The sequence below is a fragment of the Pristiophorus japonicus genome, chromosome 3 (genome assembly GCF_044704955.1).
Source record: "Pristiophorus japonicus isolate sPriJap1 chromosome 3, sPriJap1.hap1, whole genome shotgun sequence".
NCBI classification, from domain to species: domain Eukaryota; kingdom Metazoa; phylum Chordata; class Chondrichthyes; family Pristiophoridae; genus Pristiophorus; species Pristiophorus japonicus.
Genome location: NC_091979.1, coordinates 172910838 through 172923255, shown reverse-complemented (window position 1 = coordinate 172923255; position 12418 = coordinate 172910838). Strand labels below are relative to the sequence as shown.

Here is a 12418-nt window from a genome sequence, read left to right as displayed (position 1 = left end):
ACGCCAGCAGCATGGCTGGCATTTGTTAAATCCCACTCTTAAGTGAGGAGCTGATATCAAAAAGATTTTCCTGAAAGAGCGCTGATGTGAGTGACAACGCTGACACACTGCTGTGTGTGTGTGTGCAGCTCAGACATCAATGGTGCCCATCAACTTGATGCCAGTTAAAATTTACATTGATTGATGTTAAGTTGTATTTAACCCTTTCATGGCAAGGAATCACCAGTTTGTAACGGTCCAGCTATATGAGACAATGCGCAACAAGGTTATGTTCAATAACAAAAGTTTAATACCAACATTGGTCTGAAATCATAAGTATCACAGCCAATAACACCCAACCCCCGCCCACATCCCACTTTTTTCACCATTGCTATAAATCAAATGTTCAACATGTCCAGCAACACAGAATACAAAGGAAAAGCAGGAGGGTGGTCCCTTCCCCCCATACATTGCAACAAATTGCATACACCCAGATGGAGATATAACACAGCTATCACCTGCAGACATGCACCTCACTTTCCTTCCCCCCCCTCTCCTTCTTCTCCCTACCTCTACCCTTTCCGCTCCTCGCTTCATGGCGCCTGGCCGAGGAGCTCCTCAGGTGGTGCCTCATTGGGGGAGTGAAGGCAGATTCATTGGTTGGACAGTTACGGGAGTGGGGAGTGCCAAGGGGGTAACATTCGCTGATGCAGAAGCAGGATCTTGGTCCTTGCTCTCATCTGTCGTTCGCAGTAGTGGTGCAGAATCTAGGGGTGGAGTGCCGTGCTCGGGGTCCACTGGGAGGCCTGTGGCAGCAGTATTCCTGGCTATCTGCCATGCGCGGAATGTACTCGCTGATGGTGGCCAGGTGTCGGGATATGCCCCCCAATGCTTTGATGAGCTGGTCACCAATGTCTACAGTCCTCCTGGATAACTGTACCATCTCTCCGCTGTCATGTCGCGCTCGTGGAACAAACCTGCCGCGTCCATGAGGCCTCCGCGGGGTTGGCGCCGTCCTGGGGACAAATGGGGTGCCCTGTGGAGAGGTGCTTGGGGCCGGCACCTCCAGAGTGGAGGCGGGAATGACCGGAGGACCACTAGATGGCCTTTGGGTGGAATGGGTTCTGGAGCATGGTGATGCAGGTTCTTCGAAGTCCACGCTCTCATCTGTCGAGAACAGACCCAGCCATTTAACGGGCGAGAATCGGAGTTCCTCAGCACCAGGTGTAGCAGGATTGTCCGCAGACTCCTGTCTCGTGCCCCGACCTTCTGGCCTCTGTGGCCTTGCCTGGGGCTGCACTGCTGGCTGAGCTGCAAGACACAAATGAGGTTATTAGAGGAGAAGGGGGTGCTAGAGTGACAAGGTGAGTCCAGCCCTACACACAACATATGCACGACAAAAGCACCACCGCTCTCAAAATCATCGCAGACATCATATTTCATGACCATCAACAAATTGTGCATTGCAATGATTTTCATTTGGCCAGCATTATTTCTATGACACTTTTAGAAATCATCTATCATGTATGATTGTTCAGATATGAGTTGGTGTGGCATCTATTGACTTTACATCACGCAATGGTGTAAGCTTTATTCACGTGGCATCACTTCAGGGTCTGCACTTGCATCCGTGGCTGTCCGGGTGTGCTTTCCCACGAGTCATCTCAGTGATGTCGCTGGGGACTGGTGACCCCCCAACCCGTTCGCCTCTGCACAGACCTCATCGTCAATAGCTTCTTCTGTAAAAGGTGACAGGGCAACATGGCATGAGATCATTGCATGAGATCATTGCTAGGTGATGTCACAGAGACTAATACAACACATAACCGACAGATGTAATCATGAGTATTAGGATTATTATCATTCTTTACCTAAAGACGTGTACCGTGACCGGGGGCTTTGAGTAAAACATTCCCGGTAAAAGTGCAAGACCTCACATCTGCTGATAGTCACTCATGACTGTTACAAATCAAATGATATAAATACACAAGTACATGTAAATCAATGTAATACTTACTCTTGCGGATTCCACAAGGTCGTTCTATCGTTTGCGGCATTGGTTACCCTCACGCACCTCGTTGGTCGCCGACGAGACCACCTCTGCTATCTCGGTCTATATCCTCTGGTAGGCCTTTGGGCTGGGCATCCCACACCCTCCCTGTGTCAAATCACCCCAGCGTGACTCGACCTCCTGCAGGAGGGAGGTATTTGCCTCGTCCGAGAACCTCCTGGCTCTTTTGCGGCTTCCAATGTGCTCCTCTCCCACCTCACTGCTCTCTCCAGCGTCAGTCTCCACAGCATGCTGTGACGCCTCCTTTTCTCCCACCATTATAGGGCAAATTCAGTCAAATATGTGGCTGGTAATAGCGATCTTTTGTTTGCCTACTTGCTGTGAAGCTCTAAAGTCTCCCTCCTTCCTCCCAAAGCAGCCACACCACACCCAGCCACGCCTTCAGTCCCTCTGAGCTCCCTCTCTCTGTCTCCTCTTCTGCACATGTCATGGTGACCCTTGACCTCCAGAATCACGGGAATTGAGCGTGCCATGCCGTTGCTAAGGATGGCCACACTTTACGGCAGAAGGTCAAAAAAATTTAACACTACCGCCCATTTGATATTGCTCATGGTAACGCCCATTTTCAAAAATATAAGCTAGGTGTTTTGAGAATGGGCAAGAATCCGGCGATCTGAAAATCCTTTTTTACCGCCCATGCCCAAAATAACACCATTTTTAGGCAGAAAGCACAAAATTGGAGGTTCTAGCCCTATGTCCCCTAATTTTAGTTTCCCCTATGAGTGGAAATATCCTCTCTGCATCCATCTTGTCGAGCCCCCTCATTATCTTGTATCAAGATCCACGGCGCAGCCCTGGACACCGTGGACAACTTCCCATATCTCGGGAGCCTCCTATCAACAAGAGCAGGCATTGATGGCGAGGTCCAACACCGCCTCCAGTGCGCCAGTGCAGCCTTCGGCTGCCTGAGGAAAAGAGTGTTTGAAGACCAGGCCCTCAAATCTACCACCAAGCTCATGGTCTACAAGGCTATAGTACTACCCGCCCTCCTGTATGGCTCAGAGACATGGACCTTGTACAGTCAAGACACCTCAAGTCGCTGAAGAAATATCACCAACGATGTCTCCGCAAGATCCTACAAATCCCCTGGGAGGACAGGTGCACCAACATCAGCGTCCTCGTCCAGGCTAACATCCCCAGCATTGAAGCACTGACCATACTCGATCAACTCCGCTGGGCAGGCCACATAGTTCACATGCTAGACACAATACTTCCAAAACATGTGCTCTACGTGGAGCTCCTTCACGGCAAACAAGCCAATGGTGGGCAGCAGAAACGTTACAAGGACACCCTTAAAGTCTCCCTGATAAAGTGCGACATCCCCACTGACATCTAGAGTCTCTGGCCAAAGATCGCCCTAAGTGGAGAAAGTGCATCCTGGAGGGCGCTGAGCACCTCGAGTCTCAACGCCGAGAGCATGCACAAATCAAGCGCAGGCAACAGAAAGAGCGTGCGGCAAACCAGTCCCACCCACCCCTTCCCTATCTGCCCCACCTGTGACAGAACCTGTGGCTCTCATATTGGACTGTTCAGCCACCAAAGAACTCACTTCAGGAGTGGAAGCAAGTCTTCCTCGATTCCGAGGGACTGCCTATGATGATGATGATATGTTTTGATAAGATCACCTCTCATTCTTCTGAACTCCAATGAGTATAGGACCAACCTACTCAACCCCCTCATCCCCGGAATCAACCAAGTGAACCTTCTCTGAACAACCTCCAATGCAAGTTTATCCTTCCTTAAATAAGGAGACCAAGACTGAACTCAGTACTCTAGGTGTGGCCTCATCAATACCCTGTACAGTTATAGCAGGACTTCTCTGCTCTTATACTCTATCCCCCTTGCAATAAAGACCAACATTCCATTTGCCTTCCTGATCACTTGCTGTACCTACATACTAACTTTTTGTGCTTCATGCACAAGGACCCCCAGGTCCCTCTGTACTGCAGCACTTTGCAATTTTTCTCCATTTAAACTTTAATTTGTTGTTCTATTTTTTCTGCCAAAGTAGATAACCTCACATTTTCCTACATTATACTCCATCTGCCAAATTTTTGCCCACTCATTAGCCTGTCTATATCCCTTTGCAGATTTTCTGTGTCCTCCTCACAATTTGCTTTCCTACCCACCTTTGTATCATCAGCAAATTTGGCTACATTAAACTCAGTCCCTTCATCCAAGTCATTAAAATAGATTGTAAATAGTTGAGGACCCAGCACCAATTCCTGTGGCACCCCACTAGTTACTGTTTGCCAACCGGAAAATTACCCATTTATCCCAGCTCTCTGTTTTCTGTTAATTAGCCAATCCTCTATCCATGCTAATATATTACCTCCAACCCTGTGAACTTTTATCTTGTGCAGTAACCTTTTATGTAGCACCTTATCGAATGCCTTTTGGAAATCCAAATACACCACATCCACTGGTTCCCCCTTATCCACCCTTCTCGTTACATCCTCAAAGAACTCCAGCAAAGTTGTCAAACATGATATCCCTTTCATAAAACCATGCTGACTCTGCTTGATTGAATTATGCTTTTTGAATTTTCAATAATCGTGAATGAGAAGCTGAGTGACCTGCTCCCAATCTGCTGTCAATAGCTTCATAATAAAGCAGTTAGGGATGTAATACTGGAATGCATTGGGTAGAGCTATTCAAGTTGCTCTGTGGTACGTTGGCCAAACTACAGCAGTTGAGTGAACAATGATGGGACATGCCCTTGTGCTTCAGTACCTTTCAGGCTTCTCCTGCTTTGCAACTTCTATGTCAGTTGGACCAATAAACTGTTTCCATAATGGTACGACATCATCTGATCCCTCAAGTTTGGATATGATCAGAACACGGCAAGGGCCACTGGACATGAAGCGAACAAGCTCCTCAAAATGAGACTATAAAGTTGAGAACAAACAAACAGTACTGGAAATTCAATAAACGTTATTAGAATTACAGTATTTTTACTTTCTTCTCTCCTTCAAGTTTCTATAGGCTACTTGCTAGCTAAGATGATAGACAGGTGACTAGCTCCCAGGCCTCTGCCGATGCTGCTAGTTCTCGCCTCTGTCACTGGCATTCTGCAACAAGTCACAAGGAGATGCACAATCCATTTTTTTCTACTTCCATACAGGGAAGGGATGGTCCCCTACTTAGCACCTCAGCCTGGTGGCATGGTGCTGTAGGAAGGAGGTCCACTGCATCCATCACAGTGCAGCCTTAGGATTAGGGTTATATTTTTGTATGTTCTTCTGAATTTAGCAGAAAAGTAGATGTATGTATCAAGCGAGAACACTGTTTTATGCTTATCTCTACTTTTTTACAGTAACAATGTTGAGCTACTTTGTGCTTTTTACACCTCCCACTCGAATACTTTTCCACTCACCTCTGCTGCTTTGTGTTGGTAGAAATCACGTGCCTCTTCCTCTGTTAACTTCCGCTCCTCATGAGAGAAAATTTCGAAGCCTGCTTCCTGAACCTGAGAAAAGATCGAAAAACATTAGCAGGAACTTTGTATTTTGCAATTCTTTTTTGTTAACAATTCTTTATAGACCTTGGTGCATTATGTAATCTGGTATTTTTAACATTAACAGTGTCAACAAAATGTCCATGATGCAAAGCATGCTAGTAAACAAGCTACCTGTCCTCATTTTTAACTATTTTTCAGTCAGGGGAGCCCTATATGAATGTGTTTCTGTGAGTATTCTCCATTTAATGTCATTCTTTTCTATTGCATCTTTATTACTCTTAAATTGGCTGTTATATAAGTTGCATGGTGCTTTAATGCAGAAAGTTTGGCAACCAGGTCACACCAGGTAAGAGTGATCAACTCACTTGTGTCTTGTATGTTTATATGCCCAATTCTTACTTTGTTGGATCTTATACTCATGTTCAGGTATAGTGCAGGAAGTAGCACCTTGCTCATGTGGTCATTCTTCATGTCTGAGTCCAGACAATGAGTGTCAATAACAGCAGTCATGCCACCCTCAGCCAACATTCACACATGTATTTATTCCAGTAGGGGATCAGGGGTCACTAGGTAACAAATAGGAACCCTGATTGATTGTTTCCCCAATTCTTCGGTCATTGGCATAGAGGCATCAGCTAACTCAATTCAGACCAGTATATTTACTGGCTGATCCACTGGAAAAGCCTCCTCCCTCCCATTTACAATCCATTGGTGTAATTTTGAGTACCGTCAGACAGAACCTGTGGATTCTATTGTATCTGTAAGCACTCTAGTAACGACTCCACGAGGTAAGGTATTGTACTTGAACTGTTGTGACCGTAGTCCATTTATTGCAGCTCCTGATTGAGGATACAGTAAGGTGAGCTCCCTTTTATACCTGGTTACCTGCAGTGTGCAGGTGACCCCTAGGTCTCCACCAGTTGCACCCTCTGGGCATAGTGTATACAGTGTGAAGATACATTCAGTGGTCTTATGTAACTGTACATTGAGTGTACAGGGTATATACATACACAACATCACTCCCCCCCTAAGTCGTGTGCCACTGGCCTTTGCACTGTGTGCTCTGGCCCTTGACTTAAGTGCCCAAAGCCCTTGCACTTTGTCTGTGCTTGGGAATGGCTCTCTCCCTGTAGACCTCCAAGTCCTTATTGCCATGACATTGGGAAATGGTCAGCAGTGGACGGTTGGAGGTTGCAATGGGGTTTGAGTGGATTCTGGGTGTGATCCATGTGTGTCCATGGCTACATGCATCCATTTCCCCCTCCCATACATAGACCATGTGTGTGGCTCAACATTTGCATTTGCATAAATGTACAGAGAATAAAAAATAGGATTAGTTACATCACTGTTTGGATTTAGCAGTATTGGAACAAGTACATATTACAGGTAAGGTACATACATGGTATTACAGTCTTGCCCCTGGGATGTAGGTGCAAGTGGGTGAGGACGCTAGTTCCAGAGTAACCGGACTGTATCCAGGTTGTCTGATGGCGGCGCTGCGCTCCCTGCCAGCTGGGTGGGTTCGGATTGCTCCCCTGGCTGAATCTCAGGGCCTTTGACGTTGCCTAATGGTGGGCAGAGCCACAGGAACATGTGGCCTCCCTGTCCTTCTTTGAGGGCTGCAGGGTCTCCTTGCAGCCCTTCAGTGGAGCCTGGTCATCCCAGGTCCCGTCGGGGGGCTGCTGGAGGGTGCTAACGCCTTTCTCCCGGTACTGGCCCCGGTGGCCAGAGAAGTAGGGCCGATCTGGGGCAGGGTGCCAGTGGTGGTGCCTGTGCCATCCACTGATTGCTGGCCCTGCAGTGGGTATGCTCCCTCTGTGTGTGGCCACACTCCCTGGGGCATCACATTGGTCCCAGAGGCACAGGCTACATGATCGGGTAGCCCGCTGGACCCGGGTGCTTCCCACGGGAGGTTGCCCTTGGTTTTGTCGGCGTGCATGTAGAACCCGGCATCACACATTATTCCATAATTTACATTCATGATACATTGGCTCTGACCGGAATCACCCGACTCGACATTGTTCGTTGTCTTTACAAATTCGCATTTGTCAATTACATCTTTTCCATGTATCCCACTTGCATCACTGTTCAAAGGTACATTTAGATACTTGCACTTGTTAATTACATCTTTTCCATTAGTATCACCGGCATCGCTGCACAAAGAGTGAAACTGTCCCTTTAATTGTGCTGGGTTGCAGGTCTCCTTTAAGAGGGCCTTGCAATCTTTACCCCAATCCGGTTCGCTGCTCGGCATCACGTGTTGCTCCCTCAACGCTGCCCCTCATGGTCTAGTCACGGCAATCTTGATTTCAGGCGCTTCACCTCGTGGTGCGGGCGCGATCTTCTCTCTCTCCACGAGGTAGGCTGCAGTGATCCTTTTCTCCCCAGGTTCTACCACGGAAGCCAGGAATTTACCTTCTGCGCCGATCTTCTTCCTTCGGAATCCTGCCACTGGAGCCCAGGTGAGGTCTGGTCGTTGGGTAGTGCAGACTGTGTCATCGCCGTGCAGTCGAGTTGAATGGTAGGATCTTCAGGTGCTGTGATGGATCCAAATTTGGGGCCGCATATGACGTCGATCGCCGGGCCTGGAGGCTTTCCCAGCTCCAACAGATTTGGATTTGTTTCATCCATCTTCTTCCTAGCAGCGTTGGACCATCACCAGCAACGATCCACAAAGGTAGCTTGTGCATCACTCCGCCAACAACAGGGATGGTGTCGTTTGTGTAAGTGAGCAGCTTCACCTGGATCGGGAGCATTTTAGGTCGTTCGGCAGGATTGTCCCAGAGTTTATTGAAGGCCGCCTGATTCATCAGCGATTGGCTCGCCCCTGTGTCGATCTCCATCGAGACTGGAACACCGTTGATTTCGACTCCCATTTTCAACGGAGAACTCTCGGTGGAGCAGGTAAACACTCCGTACACCTCTTCCTGGGGCTGAGCTGCCTCCTGGACTCTCTCTTCATCTTCATCAGTGCTGGAGCCCAGGTGATCGGCCAACTCTTCAGCGATTCAGTGAGTAAAATTTCTTTTACACATACGCTGGAGATTGCCTTTAGTGTTACAGCCTTTGCAAGTATAGTCTCTGTATCGGTACTGGTGGGCCCTGTGATTTCCTCCACAGTGCCAGCATGGGGCTGGCCGATTGGCCCCATGTGGCTGACTCAGAGTTACAGGACTCGGGGGAGCAGTCTTGTCTCTAAAAGGTGCCAGTCGGTTCACGGTACTTGCCGGGTTAGAGTCCTGGGGGTGAGCCATCATGCTCTTGGAATCGCAGGCCGAGGCCATGAATGCCTGGCTGACGTTGATTGCTTTCTGCAGGGTGGCCGTGGTGTCCGCAGAGAGCAGCCTGTAAAGGTGGCCCTCGTCGTGGCCTATTCCAATAACAAAGATGTCCCTCAGTACTTCGGTAAGGTGGTCGCTAAAATCACACGATGCAGCCAATCGTCTCAGGTCTGCAGTATATTTTGCGATTTCTTGGCCTTCGGGCCGCCGGTGTTTGTAGAACCGGTGTCTGGCTGTGAGGATGCTCTCTTTAGGCTTGAGCAGTTCCTGTTTCATCGTTACGAGCTCCGCATATGTTTTGGTTGTCATCTTCTCTGGGGCTAGCAAGTCCCTGACAAGGCCATAGACGGTGGGTCCACAACTGCTGAGCAGGATAGCTCTGCGTTTATCAGCCAGCAAAGTCAGTGTATCTCCAGCCAGCTTGTTCGCGATGAAGTAGTGTTCAAGCCTTTCCACAAAGGCATCCCAATCTTCCCCATTAACAAATTGTTGAAAGTTGCCAAGGTTAGCCATTTTTCGGAATCTCGTCGCCAGTCATTGTGTCTGTAAGCACTCTAGTAATGACTCCATGAGGTAAGGTATTTCATTTGAACTGTTGCGACCTTAGTCCATTTATTGCAGCTCCCGAATGAGGGTACAGTCAGGTGAGCTCCCTTTTATACCTGGTTACCTGCAGTGTACAGGTGACCTCTAGGTCTCCACTAGTTGCACCCTCTGGTGGTACAGACATAGTCTTTACAGTGTGAAGATACACTCAGTGGTCTTATGTAACTATACATTGAGTGTACAGGGTATATACATACACAACAGATTCAACTGATGAAAAGAAAACTGTGAAGAGCTCATCAAAAAATCACAACACATCAAAGGAAAAATGTAAGTGTTCAATTTCATATTTGCCAGAATTAAAAACTTTTTCTGTTAGTAATCAAAATTGTATTGTAAGACAGTATGTGATGAACAGTTTTATATTTAAGGATTTTTGGATCCATAATCAAACTGAAATTAAAATTTAAAGCTGAGATGTAATCCCATAAATAATGAATATCAATAGATTGAAACTAAACTTCCTCAAAGACTTTTATCACTATCAATTTGAAGTTCTGTTCCTCACCTTCATTATTATTTCATCTGCTTTGCCATGAGCTACAGCATCAGGTTTGATGATTGCCACAGTGTAAGCCTTGTTGACAGCAACTGCATTAAAATAAAACAAATATGGTGACTCACACAAGCAACTGTTTTTAGAAAAAAGTTCAAGAACTTTTCTAGCAGATTTATAGACTGATAACCACAACATCCAAATGATTGAGCTGGTTGTTCTTTTGGTTTTACAGAATACAGATTCAAGCATCTGAAGATGGCAGTGAGCATGTGTCTTATTGATGACCTCTATGGGCGAATGTACAATCAGTTCTCCTAAAACTAAAAAATGTTTACGATTTTGCCAGTTCTCTCCCCTTTTGTTCCTTTGCCTCTGCCCAAAGCTATCGTTAACAGTGTTGTGAGGAGGTTCCGCAGTGTGTTGGAGCACGAATACAATGGAGTAGAGTGGTGCAGGACGGTACCCAGAATTACCCACACACTAAGTTACTGAGCTTAGTTATGCCACTGCAGAGGGAAGAGGAGTGCAGAGATACAGGAAAAGAGAAAAAAATAGAGGGAAACGGTCATCTCTGGGTTGCTCTCAAACACCTTGAGCTGCAGCTTTCAGATTGGCAATGATTGAGAACAAGTCACCCATTCATCCGCTACTGGTGATGTGCTACATGAAGAAGTACAAGAAAGAGATCTTCTTTGTTTTAATAAAATGTTTTTGAGGCTCTTGATTTTCCCTCATCATTGTAAATTTACAAACACTAACTGAGCTGATCCATGTCCATACCACTATATCAATGCAAAAAAATTGCTTTCAAAAACATTGTTCACCTTGTTGCTGTGTTTATACTTGAGATTTCATTGCTTACCAAGGTCCTCCTCTTTGCTGTCTTCCAACACTGTCACCTCCTCCTCTTCTTCTTCTGCTAAGCCTTCATCTTTGATCTAAAGATCAAAAACAAACTATGGCTTTCATTGATTGCTTTATTAAAATGATTAGAAATTTTCATTACTGGATGACAAACATTGTCTCAACATTAATTAGTATTGTTATGGAAAGAGATTTTGTGCCAATTAGTGGGCATGAGAGGAAGTTAACGAACACATGAACTGAATTTAAGGAAGAACTATTTCATGGTTATGAAATAGACTACCTTGCTGAGGGCAATATATTTGATGTAGTCCAAGTATTCAGAAGAGAATGAGCTTAGTTTCTGATTGAGCACGGAGTTGACGGATATAGGTTTAGGATGAGAAACAAAATGAAGCAAATGGTCAGATTGGGCTTTGAACCACAACATATTTAACAGAGAGCGGGATGGTATTGATGGCCACTTTTACCTTAATACATTTTTAAATTCTTCGCACCTCACTCCCTTTACAAGCAGTTCGCGGCCTATTCCATAAATTATACTATCTATAAGTCTGTCAAATATATAAGGGTAGAATTTGGTATGCATTGCGTCCATTACTCGGGTAGAGCACAAAACATACCAATTTTGCAGTGGTAAAAATAAGCCCACAGTGTATTATTTTGGTGAGCAACATAAAGCAGCTTAAAGATAGAAAACACAAAGGCAAATAGAAATAGCTGACAATTGTCTGTGAGAAGTTTTCAGCCCATTTTAGTTTGCTAAAGGCAGCTTTTACAAGGGCCATACACACCAGAAAGTCCTAGGTTCAGTTCTGAATCCACGGTGAGCTAGCTGATCTCAGATGGAGAGGTTGTAACTCTGTGGGATTTGCTGCCTCAGAGAGCTGTGGAAGCTGGGACATTGAATAAATTCAAGACAGAAATAGACAGTTTCTTAAATGATAAGGGGATAAGGGGTTATGGGGAGCAGGCGGGGAAGTGAGCTGAGTCCATGATGAGATCAGCCATGATCTTATTGAATGGTGGAGCAGGCTCGAGGGGCCATATGGCCTACTCCTGTTCCTATTTCTTATGTTTTTATGTTCTTATAAGGTTGGTACATGTATGTATGATTCATTACAAATCCTACCCCTGTAAACTTTGGTGGAAGCTACACAGCCAGGCAGATTCTAGGATTTATCTCAGGATACGGCCCTATGGATTTATCTCAGGATACACCCTGTAAGAATTCGGTAAGAATTCGTCAAAAACACACGTTTGGATTTAAGGTTGAGACATTGCTTGGGCATATTTTCTGTTACTGCAGAAGAGCAGACAGCCGAAGTGGGACATCAGCTGGGCGGGGATGGGTCAATGGCTGAAAGCAGGACATCATGGTTGATGGGCACCTTTTGTCATGTGAATGGGAACCCATCAGTGAGACATTAAGGAAAGTGGCCGGTGTTTAGGCCATCGAAAGACAAAGGAAACGATGTGGCCACCCAGACTTTTTGGAGCCAGATTCACAGGAAGAGTCCCAGTAACAAAGAGACAGGCTGGAGATGTGTCCTTTTTTTTCATTTGGACTGCCTCAGGTGAGCGGACAGGTGAAATTTTGGCGTGAGATGAAGCATTTTTGCAAGTATAAGAAATGGCAGTTTGTAGCCATCTCTCTC

At 46.2% G+C, this 12418-nt stretch overlaps 1 protein-coding gene across 1 annotated transcript in view; it reads right to left on the bottom strand.

The window, feature by feature from the left end:
* Positions 1-12418, bottom strand: part of nme9 (NME/NM23 family member 9) — a 149412-nt gene that overhangs the window by 119418 nt on the left and 17576 nt on the right. Inside the window, exons 5-8 of the mRNA XM_070873791.1 lie at positions 10759-10834; positions 9906-9988; positions 5427-5519; positions 4784-4938 (exon numbers count right to left, since the gene is read on the bottom strand). Of these exons, the coding sequence (XP_070729892.1) occupies positions 4784-4938; positions 5427-5519; positions 9906-9988; positions 10759-10834 (407 nt within the window). The remainder of the gene's footprint in view (positions 1-4783; positions 4939-5426; positions 5520-9905; positions 9989-10758; positions 10835-12418) is intronic.